The sequence below is a fragment of the Embiotoca jacksoni genome, unplaced genomic scaffold (assembly GCF_022577435.1).
Source record: "Embiotoca jacksoni isolate LCO1_2020_lvr unplaced genomic scaffold, fEmbJac1.0.p SCAF_14, whole genome shotgun sequence".
Classification (NCBI taxonomy): domain Eukaryota; kingdom Metazoa; phylum Chordata; class Actinopteri; family Embiotocidae; genus Embiotoca; species Embiotoca jacksoni.
Genome location: NW_027185274.1, coordinates 7779301 through 7797744, shown reverse-complemented (window position 1 = coordinate 7797744; position 18444 = coordinate 7779301). Strand labels below are relative to the sequence as shown.

Sequence of the window (18444 nt, the reverse complement as noted above, 5' to 3'; positions counted from 1 at the left end):
TTTGACAATCTCTGACACCAAGGAGGTGGAGGAAGAAACGAGGCAGACACTAAATGACCCTTCATTTGTTTGGCTTTATCATTCTGCTGTATTGATCGGGTGTGCGCGTGTCTTTGTGTGTGTGTGTGTGCGTGTGTGTGTGTACCTGATGGCCACGTCAGCCTCCAACCCGGTGACGTTCATCTGCAGAGCTTGCTGGAAGGACCACAGTGTGTTCTCTGGAGCGAGCTGGAAACACACACACACAGTAAAAGACAAAAACAAATTCATTACATGTAGTCCTGTAACAATGACCTCACTGGTGACTTGACTGGAAGACCTTCATCTACTGTTGGGAAAAAAAAAAAAAAAAAAAAAGACAAAATAGAAGTTGGACACACGTTTTTCCATTTATATTTTTATGTAGCTTATTTTAAAAAGTCAAAAATAAAGAATAATGGATGTGAAAAAAAAGACTCTTTGCTCTGAATACAAAGGAGTGAAATGAAAAAGACCAGCGGGGTGAGTTGCTCTTTATCTCTTCAGATCAAGGTTATGATCAATACCCAGCCCATAGGTTAAACATCCATTACTAGAATATTATCTTGCTGTGACACCCTGTGGGTAAGGCCAGTGGGCTGGGATGCCATAATCAATACAGAGGGATTCTGGAAAACTGAGTACAGTGATATGATTTTTGTTCCCAGTGGGACTTTCTCACAACCTTGCTGAGCCACTCCTAATTTTAGACTCCAGTCTGAGGATCGATAGCGTTGCACAAGTACCATAAAAAGCAGGGTGTGTATTTGAGCATGCGAGTAACTGTTTTGAATAATCACCTTCCTTTCCACTGAAGTGTTGCATAATACTCGGGACATTGTGCCTGTTGTACATAAATCCTCCTGCAGGTACCGTTTAGAGGACATCAAATAATACAAGCACATAAAGCAACAAAGCAAAAAGGTGCTTTGGTGAATAAATATTGTATTTATGTGGCTGTTGGATGCATATTTAAAGAAGTGCATTTAACAGGCTCTTAGACACTGTGTTGAAGTTGAAAATTGGATCTTTAGAAATCTACAATGAATTCTTCCACATCAAGGCTCTGTCTTTGCCAGGCGGACAACAAAATCCAGAAGATAATATATATCATATATCAGGCAGCGAGAGCTCCAGGCTCTCACTGCACTATATTTGTGGACTATTCTCTGTTGCACGACTGCTAGTTCACTAATCGACTAGAATAGCCCTGGGAAGTGCAGAGAAGATGAATGAATGGGAGAACAAGGGGAATAACTATCTATAAGGGCAGCACAGTTTTTCATCTGCCCGCTCCCTATCAACATCAAAAGGTCCTTCGTTCTCTGAGTGGGTCGCTGTGAAGCCGGTATCAGGCAGCAAGAAGTGTATGGTGGTGTAAAACATTATATTTAAAAATATTTGTTTCATAATCTCACATTTGGGTCAGCTGACTCACCATGGGGGCTCCCTGGTGGCCAATGACATCGGGGCGTGGTTTGAGGGTGTTGGGGTCCATGATGCAGGGGGAGGTGATGTACAGCGGCACCACGTAGAGTCCAAGTAACACACTGAGATACAGCAGCACTACCACCACCTGGAACACTGGAAGGAGACAGATAATAATAATAATAATAATAATAATAATAATAATATAATTCAGAATTGTTTGATTTTTGGGGAAATAGGCATAATTGTCTTTGTGATGATAGCGCACAAGATTAATGTCACTGTCATACCTGTATAGTAACAATGAAGCTACAGCCAGCAGCACGTCAGCTTAGCATAACACATGTAAATAAGGGAGACTGAAGGAAAGGAACTCTTTCTGAAGGAAACAAAATCTGCCCTGCAGCACCTCCAAAATTCACCAATTAACACATAATATCCCATTTCTTGAATCTGTAATCTGTTGGGTTTTTTTTGTTGCCGTTTTGCAGGAAGTTAAAGGTTTGTTACCTTTGGGCAGAGGCAGTAGTGATTGCTCTGAATGTTCAGTTGCGTTTATACCTACACAGAGCGGCTAACAGCACTGTCATCAGGGGCCAAGGAGATAACACTTTCCTCTGTGTCCACCTCTGTGCCAAGTGAGCAATGACGGCTGTGAGTCTGAGCACCCACACAAACAAACAAACAAGCACCCACACACAGACAGACAGACACACACACACACACACACACACACACACACACACACACACAGGGGAATGTATTTGTTTCAAGGTCAGCTCTGGGGCGGGGTTGAGTAGCCAACTCTTGTTACACACAGGAGACTCACGGCCTTCATCCACCCTCTCTCTCTCTCACACACACACACACACCCTCCTTGATATTCAGACATTACACTGCATTACAGAGATGCTGAAGTAGCCAAGACCTCATTCCACCTTACCCAATCTATCCAATATCAGAGCCTAACATGTAGCTCAGGACTAAACATCCTTTCTAATTGTTTTAAATATCGCTCGGTTATAAAAAAAAAAAAAGACAGCTAATTCTGTGAAATGTAAAATGTATCTGCCGATTAATTCAATGAGAAGTGTCACTAAGGAGGACATATTATAATTTACATGGCCGACTGCATTAACAGGAACTAGCGCTGTAATCTGGCTTCCTTCAGAAACTGGTCAGTAGGTGACTTTTAGTTCTGCTTAGAACCGTTCTGTTCTACAACACCAGCGGCAGTGAGAGTACGAACACACACTCGGCGCTGCTAATCCCCAGAAAGATTCCTGGACTCAAGGACAAAACGTTTAGAGGTGTCCTGGCTGCAAAACATCACATGAGAGAGCGCAGGAATGTTCGTTATCTTAGACACCCTGTGTGGAGGTCCCAGCCTCTGTCCACATTGTGTTAATCATTCACCACTCCTCGAGTGCTCGTTCTGCGGCTGACGGTTACATCAGATACGAATAACTTGTATTCTGTGATGCAGAAGTAAACATACTTGTTTTTTCTGTGCGAGCCACCTGTCCAGCCACAATCCAAGACAGTGCTGTGACCGCAGCCAGGGCCCCGATGTGCAGGAAGGGACCTGTAGCCTGGACGGAGGCGCGAGGATGAATCCGTAGGGCACGTAGAAAGAAAGAAGGATATAGAGCGATGGAGGCAGAATGGGGGAAAAAAATTAGATAGTGGGCTCAAAATAGACCCAAAGACAAGAGAAACAAAGATATTAAAAAAAAAAAGAAAAAAAAAAAGACAGAGGCATGGAATTACAGGCATTATCTTGGGTTAAGACACTGGCGACACTATTCAGAGATAATAGCTGTAATTTGTCGAGGCATTCAATTTTAATGACCTCAGTTTTAGTGGAACTGTGCGTCCACTTCAATCACACATTCGTGCTGGTGCAGTCATCTCACATGGACACACTAATTATAAACCTCTCACAACTTCTTGGATATCTTTTAGCTGTTAAAATGTATCGAGTGTAGTGTCACCACAGTACAGTATTATTAGACTTTGCTCCAAATCGCAATGTTAAATATGAGAATATAATCAAACACAAGTACATAAACGATTTAGTACAGTAAAACTTACTGTAGGACGTCTAAAATAAAGTAAAACATACACGCATACATGTGAATCACTGACTTAGTCATCGCTATATACAGTAAGTATCACAACTAAAACAAGCTCAAACAGGTTGTGTGAAAATAACAGACTGTCTGCCGATTGTGTATCACGACACTCAGTTTAGAATTGAAACTTGTAACGAAACTTGTAGCGATGTCGAGCCGTTAAAACTGACTTTGGGGGTTTCCATGTGTGTCAATCTGCTGACCTGCAAGGAGATGGGGATGACGTCCCACTCCTGTACCCATGTTTGATTGACAGATATCACCCCAATGATGGTGGTGAGCAAAGCAGCAATTACTCCTATCTGTGAGGAACAAGAGGGAGAGACACTGAAAATCAGAGAGGCTTTGACTTTGGACAGACAGACAGACAGACAGACAGACAGACAGACACAGACACAGACACACACACACACACACACACACACACACACACACACACACACACACACACAATGACCCAGAATAACCCCTAGCCCTTTCACACCCCAGTCAGCGTTTGGTAACTGTATTTGGTTTGCCGATAGCATTCTTCAACAGGTCATTTGCTGGGGTTTCACAACTCTTCTGGGACAAGTCGATCGAAACTGTAAGTTCAGGATGAGTTCATCTGATCAGCAATGAATGAACACACACACACAAACACCAAGCGAACACCGAGAAAAGTATGCATGTCAAACCAACCCCCTTCTACCTTCTATGGAGCGAAGTCCTTGCCAACAAACAAACAGATCATGTTTTACAAACGCACTGCGAGGGTTTAATGTTTTGTATTTGCACGGTTTTGCTGGTGAATCAAAGTACATTTGCCAAAACGTTTTATGTGTTTAAAGTTTTGGCAGAAAATTAGCTCCATATCTACCTCACAATTTTACCAAGAACAGACAAACACCGTTGCGTGGTCACACTTTGTGCGCATTACCTTATGGAGCCAGTGCAAATTCAACTGTTGCCCAAGTGCAATATGGCAAAGTGATAAAACCTGCAAAGAGAGAGAGAAAAAAAAAACAAGACACACACACACACACACACTGAGCACAACTTTCAAAAACAAATCTGCTGCCTCACAGATCTCAACTTGCTCAGCATCACAATTTAAATTGTTACTTCAACAAAGCATTTTGATGAAGGACTCACCAGAAGAAATGTGATGTATGTGAATCCCGCGGCGGTGGTGGCCAGGATGGGAACAGTGCCATCACTCCACTCCCCAGAGCGGTTGTACAAGAACCTGCAGAAACAAGACAGCTGATAATGTTTCTTGTCATGAACACAGCGACTTGTGCATATTCATGTGCCTTTTTCAATGTTTACAGCATTATTTGACATTTTTCTCTTGTGCAAAACAAACTGCGACTGATAAGCTTATAATTATGTCAAGAATGCCATAACATCATATCAAGAATAACAGCTTGCAAAGGCTGAAAATCGTTCTCGGGCAAATAAAGAGCTGCAGGATTTGAGTTTACAAGTCCACAGAATTACCAGGTTCAATTAGATCAAATGAAGAGAAGCTGAGAACTGAAGACATCTTGTGAGTAACCGGTTCACTCCTGTACACGGTTGCTTTAAAGATCTTTGACTTACGGGCAGACATCAATCAAGTGCTCTCGAGCTTTATGCTTTATTGTTGCAATAAAGCTAACACAGACACTGGAAAGTGACTGCAGCCACCACTGTTGGGCCACAGGGAGAAGTCAGACAAAAGAGATTATGTGATTGTTATTATTAATGGATGGTTGGCAAATTATTGACCACTGGTTTCTGTCTGTGATCAGATGCTTTTTTTTTTTTTTTTTTTTTTTGCAGCTAGACATTTCTATACACACACCCATAAATATATACTATCCATGTTGCCACATCGATGCAATCACAGTTGCAAAGAAAACGACCCCATGTCTGAGTGTCTGAGTGTGTGTGTGTGTGTGTCTGAGTGTGTGTGTGTGTGTGTGTGTGTGTGTGTGTGTGTGTGTGTGTGTGTGTGTGTGTGTGTTTTGACATGACAGCTAGGACCTATAGCAGTAATTCTATTCAAAGCCTTATCAGTGATTCTAGCGGCACAGAGCCACAGACCGGTCACTTAGTGCTGATGCTCCAAAGCCCTTTGTGAATACATTTAGTCTGCAGAGGCTGGGACACTCCCTGCTGCTAAATCACTGGAACATATAAAGGGAAGGGAAGTCATCGCTGTGATTAACTGTGGAGCCCCCCACAAAAAGCAGGAAATTTGCCATTAAAAAGGAATGGCAAATGTCTGTCCGACAAAACTGACAGAAACTGAGATAAAAAAAAACATGCCAGTGAGATTATTGATACAACTGGACAGAGGGTCTGTTTGGGAGAATGGCAAATATACACACATGAAAAGATGTTCAGAAAAAAGCCAATGAAGGTAACAAAACTCTCAGAGAGACAGACTACAGTAGGAAAGGAATGTGAGAAGAGGTAACGGAGGCAAAGGACAATATTCAGAGGAAAAGGTGACATTGCAGAGGTCCCTGAAAGCAGCAGGAGAGGGGGGGGGGGGGGGGAGACAGCTGAAGAGAAAGATCAGGGTAGGTGGCGAAATGGGACAGATGTAACCATTTTGTACCACAGCAATGTTACAGTATAAATTATGTGAAAATTTTAAACAACACACAACTTCAAATTTTACCTTTATTTCATAATGTGAATTTACTGATAGTAAAACATCATTTTGTAACAGAATATCTTAAAATGGTGTTAAGATGCTGAAACTAATGAATGGCTCTGAACTGTGTTTGATGATTTTGGTCAATTCAAACAACAGGATTATGTTATATACGTTTACATATGAAAACATGAACTTGTTTGTGATTTCTAAAGAATCTTACGAGGTTTTGCATTCAAATACAACCGATATCTCATCAATGCTCCTTATAAGTTAAACCTAGTCCTACTTTTAGTAACTCATCCTGTTTTTATGATGCTTTAATGTTGTGGAGGCAAGTGACTTGAACAGTAGTTTGTTTACATGCAAGGCATCGCAAACTTAGTAAACAAGTAAATGTGGCATGGGACTGAGCAAAGCACAGTTCAGGAAATGTTGGGCGAGGTATCTCTGTTTTGTTATGGTGTAACGTACGCAGGGCTGGGTGGTCTCCGCTCAGATTAAGACGGAGGATTTCGGAAAGTAACATGCCAACAGGTAGCAGTTGAGTGTGTTTATAGACAAAACTACATGCTGGCAGGCATGCGAGTCTAGTTTGATCTAGTTTTCTCAGCAGCACTCAGCCTGTTTGCGTACGTACTCACCAGTTGAATTCATTGTAGTCGTTGTGTGCCTCCCACCAGAAGTAGAACCAGACAAGCAGCAGGCAGAAGGTAAAGAGGAGGATGAGGGACCACAGCAGCTCCCACTGTAAACACACACACACAATTATTTATGTGGCTCTGCTATATTTGATTAGCTTTGACAAAAGAAACATGATACTAAAAGCAGTTACTGCTCCATGGCATGACAACAGGATTTGCATTAAGTTGACTGAATACTGCCTCTGTTGACACACAATCCAACCACAGACATTCAGTATAACTTATTGGAAAGACGGACACAAGTTCAACTTTACCAAAACATGTTCAGAGACCAGCAGAGTTCATTGCAAGTTAACTTTTCTCAAACTTACCTGCGATGAGCACATGGTGCCAACCTGGCTGCCGACCTTTGCAGAGAGTTTTCCCTTATACACTTTGCTCATTATGGAAGAATGACTTTTAATAACTGCACGTGCTGCCTGACTAATTACTGTCTTCATCTTTCCTGCACTTTTGTACCGAGGCAAATATTAAAATGGGCAATATCTTCAGACACAGACCTCCAGGCCAGACTCACGAGGATACGTGCAAAGCAGGCATGCTCGTTTCCATCTTTCTCACTGTACTATAAATACATCTACAATTTTGCTGTGACTCACAAAAGAACCTTTTGACATTCTCTTAACGCAGAGAAAATTAAAAAAAAAAGTGCAACGCTGGAGAACTAGACGTTGGCAGACTTTAAATATGCTGATGATCCTTAGATAGCACATACACATTCAATAGTGAAGAAACAAAGCCTCTAGGTTAAAGAGTAATAGGTGTTTAATCATCTGACGCCAGTGAACACAAAGTGTAAGGGTTTGGAGAAGCCACATAGATTTTGATCCCATTAAAATCTGTACAATCTGGTGAAATTGCACAATGTACATTTCCTCAGAAAATCTCATCTTTAGATCTGCCTCTGGGGGAAAAAGGACATCACATCAAAAGATCAACTGGAACTGTAGTAATTACAAATGTCTAACGTCTGTAGGAAGGCATTCGGCCAAATATATGCACACATTTGCATCAAAAATAAAGGACTCGTATTACATTCATATATTGTATCCGGCCAAAACATTTAGTCTGTTATTTGATTGTTCAAAGCAAAAAGACTTTTCAACATCACTGTCGGCTCAAATGTGCTTATAAAAATCCCAGAGTACTATGTGGGCTGTAGTGTCAAGACAAAGTCACTTGGTAAAACAAGATAACCATATCAGCTTGAATGCACCATGGATCAGATCTTTATCACCCTGGCCGGCTGATGAGACACCCGGGTAAGACAGTCCGCCTGACCTGCTTTTAGCTGCTCCTATTCGCAAAGGGTTTTTTGTTGGGTAAGAAAAATCTACCAGCTCTTCAAATGTTATACATTAAAAGTTCTGAATCCTAAATAAAATCCACAGCCTGAAATGATTTCAAACAGTAGTTGAAGGTCATGTTTTGATCCCAAGCTTATTTTAAGAGCTTTCCCACAATTCAACATTCAGACCAGGGTCGGGCTTAATATGGAGATCATGATGGAATAATGATGTGTTATTTCATTTCTGGGCTTGGTTTTATGGCATGACAGTGAACAGTTGTACAAAAAAGGGAAACAAGCTCGGGGGAATGTTGATTCAATCCCCTTTTATGTTTGGACGCGGCTTCTGCAGTACAAGTGTAAGAGAAAACTTAATTATGTAAGAAGATCCTCTTGCATCAGATAACACGAGTACCATCTACACAAGTTCGCCTGCGTATGCCTGAAAAAGTAATCTTTAAACAAAAACCCTTCATGCATTCATTATTTAAGAGTGAGTTTAAGACCGTTTCACTCCTCTGGCGTTTTCTGAAAAAAAAAAACAAAAAAAAAACAGCTGCCTCGCAACGTTTACCTGCACACGCATTTTCCAACATCCAGATACAACGACAAAGAGCACAGCAAATCAATGCCGGTAACAAAAAGGTTGCCGCGGTCTCTGTGGGAGGCAGAGCTGGATGTGTGTGACAGGCCCATTGATGAAAAAGCAGCGACCCTGGTTCCCATGGTCCTTAATGACTACCTGGAAACACCTGGGAGATCCGACCTTGCTCCTGAGAGGGGACATTGTTCATCCGTCTCTCTCTCAACCCCCCACCTCCTCCTTTCCTCTGGATTATGATAGATGCGACCTGAGAGAGCTCTGATGATGCGGTCAATAAGTCGCCCACAAACATTTCCTTACCATTAACTCCCACTGCCATATTGACCTGAATATGGCGACATGGGAACTGTTAATTCCTGGAAGAAAAAAAAACAACCTTTTTACATGCTCTGACCAATTTAAATGGAAACATCTCAGAAAATCTTGAATTTCAACCAGAATATAGCACACAAAGTGGCATCTGTTAATGCTGCTCTTTGGTCTTATGGAGTTTGTACATGCAATGTTTTATATTAGCCCATGAAGATTCTGGAATTCAAAATAAAAAAAAAATAAAAAAAAAACATTGTCTTGGTTGTAAAGAAAGTTATTACTGTATCATAAACTTGTTCAGACCAACCTTACATTTATCCGTTTTTGTAGCTTTTTGTTTGGTCTCTCTTTTTTATGTCCCAACTCACTCAGCAGCAGAGCTCGTCCAGCCTGACGTGACTTGGCCTTCCCCGGTGACATCACATTACCATTCTGCATGGCTGGCATTTTACTCGGGACCATATGGCACGGATCCACAGTGCGGCAACAAAAATCTATCAGAACACCACAATCTCTGAGAATCAGAGTGTTTGTGGACCAGTGCATGCCAACATTCAGCCATACTTTGTTCAGATCATTTTTATGATTTGTGCCGTGTTGTTTGACCCTTGAAGAATTCACAGGGCGCCAAATTCTCCTTGGGAAGCTTCAAAGCTATTGAATTAGGTTTAATTCAAATCAATGAGCTGTTCCTGTAATTAAGTAATGCAAAAAATACTGAAATAGCCTTTTCAAAACAAGAGAGGAGCCTTTATGTAGCTCCTCAGAATAATGCAACTGTAAATGTGAAATCTATTTTGAAAATATTGAACAAATTATCTTCCTGAACTGAGAATATTGAAAAGGATGGAGGTAATAGAGTAAACTCAACTGCTAAATATAGAGGGATCAAACGGATCAAAGCAAACATCACCGCAGCATGTAAACACTCGTGTTAAACCCTTAGAAGGATACATTCCATAAAATCCTCCACTTGCACTTTGCTCACTAAACTTTCTGCAAGGAAATGAGTCATAAATAAACAAGTCTGAACTACAAGCACAAAAATAATAATGTTTTTACTGAGGATTTAAACTCCTTCACTCACTATAAAGTCAAATAGTGTTTATCCGTTTATTATGGATCTGCACCAATGTTTTGCTCAGCAAAATACAAAAAGGGAGGAGAATAACAACAACAACAACAACAAAATGCCAAAAATACAGAGAACCTATGTGTCATTGCAGGTGATTAAACTTCAGGAAAAGTCAGGTGTAAAGAGATGCAGTGGTGATAAGTTTGGCTTTTGCCGTTAAAGAAGAAACAGTTGAAGATAGTGAAAACACTTTTGTGGTCAATTAAAAAGGACAGAGGCTGTGAACCAACGCAATGCAGGACAAAAGAGCTGCATGCTAATAAAAGCCGATACAAATCTGCCTTTTTTTTCTTCCCTCAAAAGGTTTTCTGCCCGTTTTGTTTTTTATTTGTCTTATGTGGATCACACCGAGTCCTGTACAGTGGATTACACATGAAGCAGCCAATATTCTATTCAATAAATAGGCTTATTGGATTGTTCCTATGTGTCTGCAGCGCTGCTCTTACATGGGTTAACAACCACTCAAAATATCAGCTCCAAAACAGTGTCTCTTTTCTTCCCCAAGCTCTGTAGAAGAGAACATTTGACCTCCATTGCTTTCTGCATGAATAAGATGAGTCTTAAAGAGTCAAGTCTTTTGTCTTGGAATTTGATCCATTACATTTTATAAATACTTCATTAAACTGAAAGCACAGCCCTGATTTTATCTATTGTAGTGTGAGCTGGGTGGAGTACGATCCCAGTTCACTGTAGTTACAGTAGATAAGAGGACAGAAATGTAAGTCACTTTTAAAGTAACATTTTGTGTTGATTTTCTGGTGCCGTTATGTGTTCCTTTGAGACCGATATCACCAATCTGCTTCCCAACTAGAAAATCAAGAAAACGAGGCTTCTACAGATTGTCGTATCCAAGGAAACTGTGAGACTAGGTCATAAATCAGTAATGTTGATTCTGTAATAGTTACAGAGGTTTTTGGATGTTAATTTGCTCTACTTTTCCCCATGAAGGCAACTCCTCACGGCCAACATACCTGGATCTGTACGCTTCTCAACCAGAATGCTTTAATACACCAACTGGATCTAGGCTACAACATAGTGTCATATATAAAGGGTAGGGTTGTTATTCATGCTCAGCAGCTGTTCTACAATACAGCACATGCTTGCATGGACAAACACAGATCCACTCAGACTCGGATACTCAAAACAAAGCACGTGCTTTATGATTATTTAAACAAAGCAAATGGCAGTGCTATCAGTTGTCATTTGCATCCGATTTGTAAGTCGAGTTTGGATCAAACATGGAAACAGCATGTCATGTACCCAAGAAGTGATAAAATAAATTAATACATTCACAAACACAAAACTAGTCATTCTAATTTGTCAGAAGTCCAGTTGTGTTATTGCTGTCATTATGTGTACATTTGTTCAAGCTCTCAAACCTACAACTATAGCATGCTAGTCTTGACTGTGACCTACTTTAACAGCAGCAGACAGAGAAAAAACACAACCCATAAATCAGAGGCAAGCATGTGGATTAATCGTATATTAACGGCAGCGCACATGTCTACCAAGAAATTATTTTCTAGTACGACACTGGGAACGAACATCAAATCAATTATGCATGAATCAGTGCAGCTTGTTTCATGTTTGAGCACTACATGGAGATCCTGTCCTTGTATCATGTACAGCATGTCACCATGTATAGTGACACGGTGCAAGTTGTCAGCACTTCTCCGCACCAATCTAACAAGGCAACTTTCAGAACACCTTTTGTGCTGATGATGCGTTTCTTGATGTGATACAACTCTGGGAATTGCAAACTCAGTCTATGTGGATTACGAGAGAGATGAACACATCATCATTTTGTAGTTTATTAACCGTGTATATCGATAAATGTACCATAAGTACGTTAAATAGACGCTCGGCTTTCACATGCTAAATTACTGGAGCTGAATATATAGATTAGTTATGGCAAGATTATTTCAGAGCAGGCCTCCGCTACTATAGACAACAAACCATTCAAATTTTGCATTCAAGTAGGTATGACAGCTTGACTCAGTATGCTCCTGTTTAACAAGCCAACACTGTGGGATGCTCCTGAATTTCAATTGGCTGTCAAAGATGAAATCTGGCAGATACAGCAGAGAAAAAAAACCTGCTTTAGCTGTTGTATTCTTTGCTCCACTTCCTGCAAGGCACAACCTCACGTGCTTCGCTCTTTGCTTCCATCTTCACTGGATTCAATGCCTCGGTCACTTGTCACATTCCTGAGCATATCCAGATAAGTCCCTGGCATTTTACACGAGCTGTGCTGCATCGCTTTCATAATTCAGCTACATCACCAGAGCATTGTACGCAATGTGAAAATTACAATTAACATAACGTAGTAATCCTGAGAATTAAAAAAAATAGGTCAAATGCCTTCCTCCTGCTGAACCACATCCATTTGTTTCTTTTTTTTTTTACATTTTAGACATCTTTCCCACTGCACTAAAATGAATAAATGCAGATGTAATAATATTGATGTATTTTATAGAAAAAGTTGTTCATCTCCTAATAAACTAATGGGTTTAAGCCTAACAGGAAATCCTGCTACGTCCCGGCCAACAATTTGTGTGACAGGAGCCAACATGACTGGCTGACCCAAAATTGCCTCTGCCTTTTAAAAAGCCTTTAAATCTGATTGCTCGTCTGAGAGAGGATCACGTTTTTGTTCCATATTTGTGGTTGTTGTTGTTTACCACTCTTGCACGATCAACAGCATGGCTCTAAAATGAACCCAGTTTGAGACTTCTGTAATCCCTGGCAGTGCAAGCCAGTCAGTAGGTTCACCAACTCCATGTCCTTAAATTTCATTTTATACATTTATACATTGACTGGATGTTACTGGTTACTTGTTACTTGCTTGAGACAACACACTAGACAGACAACATGGCCCAAGTCACATGAATCACCGGGCCGAACAGACACACAGCAGGAAGGAGCTTGGGGATTTTCTAATTACGACAGATAAATCAAATATGCTGACAGATGGATTTTGGGGATTCAACAGTTTGCTTCAGTCCCTTAGCAGCAGCTGTTTTGATTCTTCTGTGGTGCGTTAAATTTGCAAAGCAGCCGTCTTCGCTGCCGGTTCAAATTTGGCAGACTGCAATAAAACTGTTTTGGAAAGTTTCAAATGAATGAGTTCTATGCTTGAGAATAAAACTACAATGTGCTGACGTCATAGTGAAATTACCTACAAATCCATCCGCCAGCATCTTTGCAGGCCAGCAGATAACAAGACAGATTTCCACTTTACATTTACATGAATACTGTATTGCAACATAAAAAAAAAAAGAAATCTATCTATGATCAAAAAACTTGTATCATTATCTATTTACAGTAAGAGTGAGGTATACAGCTTCAGAGTGAGAATATAGTAAAATCCCTGATCTGAATTTCTTCAAATTAATCATTCTCTGATGTATTTTTGGTGTCATTTTAGCTGAGCGCAAACGTCAAGTGAGAGCAACCAGGAACTACATTATCTCCACGTATAAACAGTTAAGAGTTCGGGGTTCGGAAAGATTACTTTGTATTTGTTTTCAACTTCATGCAAACAAACGATTCTTGATAGGAAATCTTCTAAGAACATTTTTCACATGAGAGTATGTTTCTTATGAATGGCAAAGAACATGTTTGACTGTTTTCTATTAGTCAAAGCAGCTCTAATCCACACCTCCCCCTTCTGGTTTCATTGGCTGAACTGGAGGGTGTTTCACTCCTGACTTTAATTATCTTTTCTTAATGTCATTAGTTTAGGGGTTCACATACTTTCCAACACACATTATGAATGATGACTTCAATAAAATGTTTGTTCATAAGTGCTACTTAAATCAATACACATAAATGCAGATAACTCACTTACTTTTTTAGACACTGTATATAGACACTACTTGCCAAGCCAACATCACTATGATTATCTATTAGCATATCCTACATTTAAAGACATCACACCCACACCTTCATCACTGAGTCATCTCACATCTGACGTATTGAAGCTCATGATCAGTCTGACAGCTACAGCAACATGAACGGACAGGCGTGTGATCGGGCAGACAAAAGAGAGACAACAAAAGTTTACCAGTCACCAGTCCAAAAACAGAATTCATCCAAAAAACAAACTGTATTTCAGAAGATCTTATAAATCCAAAGAAGAGAACAGGAACACATTTTTAGCATCTAAACAATTATTATCCGATTTGAATTCTGCTCATTCAATCTCCCAACTGTTGCTCCACAAAGCAAATGAAACAACCACATGTGGTTTTATGGAGTCATGATCACTCTAGCAACCTAGTAAGTAACTGCTAGTTCGAGATCCTGTCCAATATTTCACAGGCGACGGCAAATGAAGACCACACGATCACTGGCAAATGAATGCAGCGCGGCTTTGCTGCTATTTATGAAGCCTTTGTGTGCCTGAATGGTAAAGACTGGCTAAATGGAAATACTTTCAATTATTACTGAGAGGCCAGATCACCTTGCACTGCATGACGTGGGCTGTCTTCCTACAAAGCACCATGACCACAGAGAGAAGCAGCTTCTAAGTCAGCCAGCTGACTCATTACAGTAAACAAAATGAAAAAGGAGAGAAATTGTGTGATCTGCTTGTGGATTATGAATGAGCCTACAGTTGTTTCAACATGAGATTCACAGTTCTCACGCTTCTGTGATTTGCTCAGGTCCAATTACATGAAGCTGATACCTGCTCTTGATTGGTCACAGTTTGTTGACTGGCATTGTTAAAGATGCAGTCTTGTATGATATCATCTCGGCCTGAAGAAGCTTTCTCAATGCAAAAGACAGCTCTCTGCTTGTAATTGACAGTCAAATAAATAGCAAATTAAAAAGCGCTACTCCTCTATTTCTAATTAGTAACTGCATTATGACAGAGCAGCAGTCTCAGCACTCTATAAAAATAAAGTCTATATTACAATTACTGACAAACAAATCACTTTGGCTTAATCCGTTTTAATTTCTCTCCACTCATGATATAGACAAGGTAAAATAGTGTTGAGAGGGAAAAAAAACAAATTGAATCAAGTGACTGGAAATGGAAAGCAGCCGGCAGCGTGCATGTGCCCAACTCTGTGCTTCCACTGAAGTCAAGACATGTGCTGGTCAACACCACACGGTCAAAACAAAGGGTAAGGACCGTGAACAAAGAACGCTGACTCTGCACTTTTCTATCAGTTGGCCTGAAAGAATACCACTTACAACAGGAAACAGAGCTACACGGTGTCCAGTTTCCTGCACACAGGAGGAAGAAAAGAAAAAGAAAAATCAATATCTTTGTATTTAGCTATGCTTTTTATACGAAGTGCTGGTAAAGATAACCAGTGACTTCCCTCTGTGGATCTCCGTGTGTGTTCCAGTGACACAACTATTGTGTGTGTCCTAGGTTTATGCTGGTCTACAGTATGGTATGTGGGCATAAATAAATCATCCAACCAAGTGTCTGAGTGTGCACACATGGAAATGTGCTGTGTGTCTGAGTTTGTTGCAGCAACATGGCCTGTGTGTCCTTCCTAAATAGCAGAGCGAAAGGGAAAGGTCAGGACAAACGGATCATCTTGTGTACGTTGTAATACTTATCCTGGCATGCAGCTAATACTGGAAAAAAACAAAACAAAAAAAGGCGCCAAAGCTTCAAATGTTTAAAAAAATAATCCAAACTGGGTTGTAAAAAGAATTGAGGAATGTCAGTGTCAACAAGTAGACATTTACATGCTTGCAAATGATTCACATGCCAAACTTCAATGGATATAAAAGTCTCACAACCTTTCATTATATCTTTGTTTTAAATGTTCCCAGATCCCTTTACAGAATACTTACAGTATAAACAACAACCAGGCCTGTAGCTCTATAATACACACACACACACACACACACACACACACACACACACACACACACAAATGTAGTGGGTAATATTCAATACAAAAGAAACTAATTAAAAATGTGCAGAATGTAGATGACAGGCAAGTGGAAACAATGGAGTATTGTAATGTCAATTTAATCTCTGCGTAAAGCCCAAGGTTATTAAATGGAGAATAACCCAGCAAGGACATATTTGGTCAAAGATAATTGTTCCTTGTAAATACATGTTGACAGACAAACAGCAGAGTGGGGAATTGGAGAGACTATGGTTGAGGTATAAAAGCAGATTGCAGGGTTTATGGGATTCATAAGTGTTTTGCTCAGTAGCACTTTCAGTAACAAGAGTACTTTAATAAAGTTCCCACTTCCTACACAGCCATCTTGTTATCCTGAGCTGTGAAAAGACACATTTTTCTAACATTTACAACAATACCTTTTAAACTCAGCAATTTAGGAGGAAAAATGCCAGTTTTATAAAGAGGTTTCTGTCAAAAATGAAGGTGGTGGGAGTTTGTAAAATGCATAAATAAAAAAGAAAATAGAGAAAGCCATGAGAATGAATTTTTAAGGGAGGAGTGGTAAAATTGTTATCATTCAATATCGATCTCTCTCCAGACAGCTGTGTGTTTTTTGTGGAAAATTACTTCAAATGAATTATACACAGAGCTAGATGATCAGATCTCATTCACTGCCAACCTGATGTGAACACGTGTGCACGTGTGTCTGAGTGCGTACACAGCATCTAATGAAGCCGAACATCAAACCATCGAACGGGTTTCCTTCAGAGAGTTCTTCAAGTCATTCTGGGCTCTTCGAGGTACTCGCCAGCTTGGTGGTTCCCAGCACCTGGGAGAACTTGCCACAGTTCTTCTCTGGATGTCTGTTGTTTCTGTCTCTTTGTGTAATCCTAGACTGACTCAGAGATGTTGATGAAAGATGGCTCTTTAGTGGCCGTATAGTAGCTCATTGTCATGCCAAACAATGAATTTGGGACAGATCAGATGCCTCCCTCATGGCTCTGGATGAGAATCGAAACATCCGAAGTGCCTTAAACCCTTTGCACAGCACAGAACATGTACCATATGTAGTATGCTACACCGCGTCGGACATTAGTGTTCTGTAAAACAGCGAGTGATGTGTTCTTGAACTCCCGGAGAGCAAGATGTAGAGCTATTCAAACTGGTGCAGCAGACCCACCGAAAGGGGCGTCAAACCGCTCTCACCTTGGTGGTGTCATCATGGGAACGTTGATAGCGTTTCCACCGGCAACCGTAGATCCCAGTGATACATGACAGACACAGCTGGCGCTCATACACTTGGAGGGGTTGGTGTTTCACCATGCTCCTGCAGTCAGTCCTGCTTCCAGAGCTCTAACATCCCACTGGCTACAAAGACACCTGGAAGAAAATACAAAGAACATCCATGTTGAAACAAACAACACAGATTCAAATCGTTTGGAGCATAAAGACAGCGCTGGGAAACCCATGGGACAAATAGTCACAGCAATAACATGTCTGGCACATTGATAGAAAACACACGCCAGCTCTAAGAGCGCCATGCTTGTGATACAAAGCCCAGCCTCAAATGAAGACCTTGTTTCTGAGACCCTGTTCCCAAAGACACCTGAGACATCACGGAGCATCATCAATATGATTATAGAATTATTATTATTTTTTTTAGAAAGGCTTGGTGATTATCTATTGGACGTCAGATTAAATTATAGTGACCGTGAATATAACACCTCGTCCCTACATGTCAGGATCATAATGCAGAATGTAGGTCCTGTCGCTCCCTTTAATGTCAGACTAGTAACATCTAGTGACATTTTACCAAAACCTTTCAACTTATATTATAAAATTCGATCAATGTCTCAAAATTATAACAAAACCTGTAAACAGAACAACAATAATTCAGGCAGTGAAACCAAACATTTGCTCATCTCTCATGCCTTTCCTAGACTGCTCCAAAAACATGCGGTCTTTTGATTTAATGCTTTATCTAAAAATGTTAGGCTGGTAATGGTCAAAATCAGAGAGGAATCCAACCCTAGAGGCTGTACCAGCTCTACTTGCCAAACTTAGTGTGCAGGAGTAGCACAGCACTGTTATACTTGAAAGAAAAATAACGTAGCCTCTCTAATGCTTTGTTAGTGAGTGGCTGTGTTGTGTGTGAATAATCACTGTTATAACTCCTTCCATTGAGCTGCTGCTGATTCAGCACGGACACTCTCTAATCAGCCGTTCTATAATAACAATAATGATATTACAGCAGTGCTGACTGTTATCACAAGTTTACTCCCCTCTCCAGGGACAAGATGTGGCCTGTT

At 40.5% G+C, this 18444-nt stretch overlaps 1 protein-coding gene across 4 annotated transcripts in view; it reads right to left on the bottom strand.

Annotated features, from left to right (window-relative positions):
- The window catches only part of gdpd5b (glycerophosphodiester phosphodiesterase domain containing 5b), a 41023-nt gene that overhangs the window by 9143 nt on the left and 13436 nt on the right, over nucleotides 1–18444 (bottom strand). For all 4 annotated transcript variants that reach the window (XR_011178184.1, XR_011178185.1, XM_069147723.1 and 1 more), the window contains exons 2-9: nucleotides 17342–17515; nucleotides 6855–6958; nucleotides 4716–4809; nucleotides 4501–4560; nucleotides 3785–3883; nucleotides 2945–3038; nucleotides 1457–1602; nucleotides 146–228 (exon numbers count right to left, since the gene is read on the bottom strand). Coding sequence is in view for 2 of the 4 variants with exons in the window: in XM_069147723.1 (XP_069003824.1) it covers nucleotides 146–228; nucleotides 1457–1602; nucleotides 2945–3038; nucleotides 3785–3883; nucleotides 4501–4560; nucleotides 4716–4809; nucleotides 6855–6958; nucleotides 17342–17458 (797 nt within the window). In the remaining 2 variants the exon portion in view is untranslated. The remainder of the gene's footprint in view (nucleotides 1–145; nucleotides 229–1456; nucleotides 1603–2944; nucleotides 3039–3784; nucleotides 3884–4500; nucleotides 4561–4715; nucleotides 4810–6854; nucleotides 6959–17341; nucleotides 17516–18444) is intronic.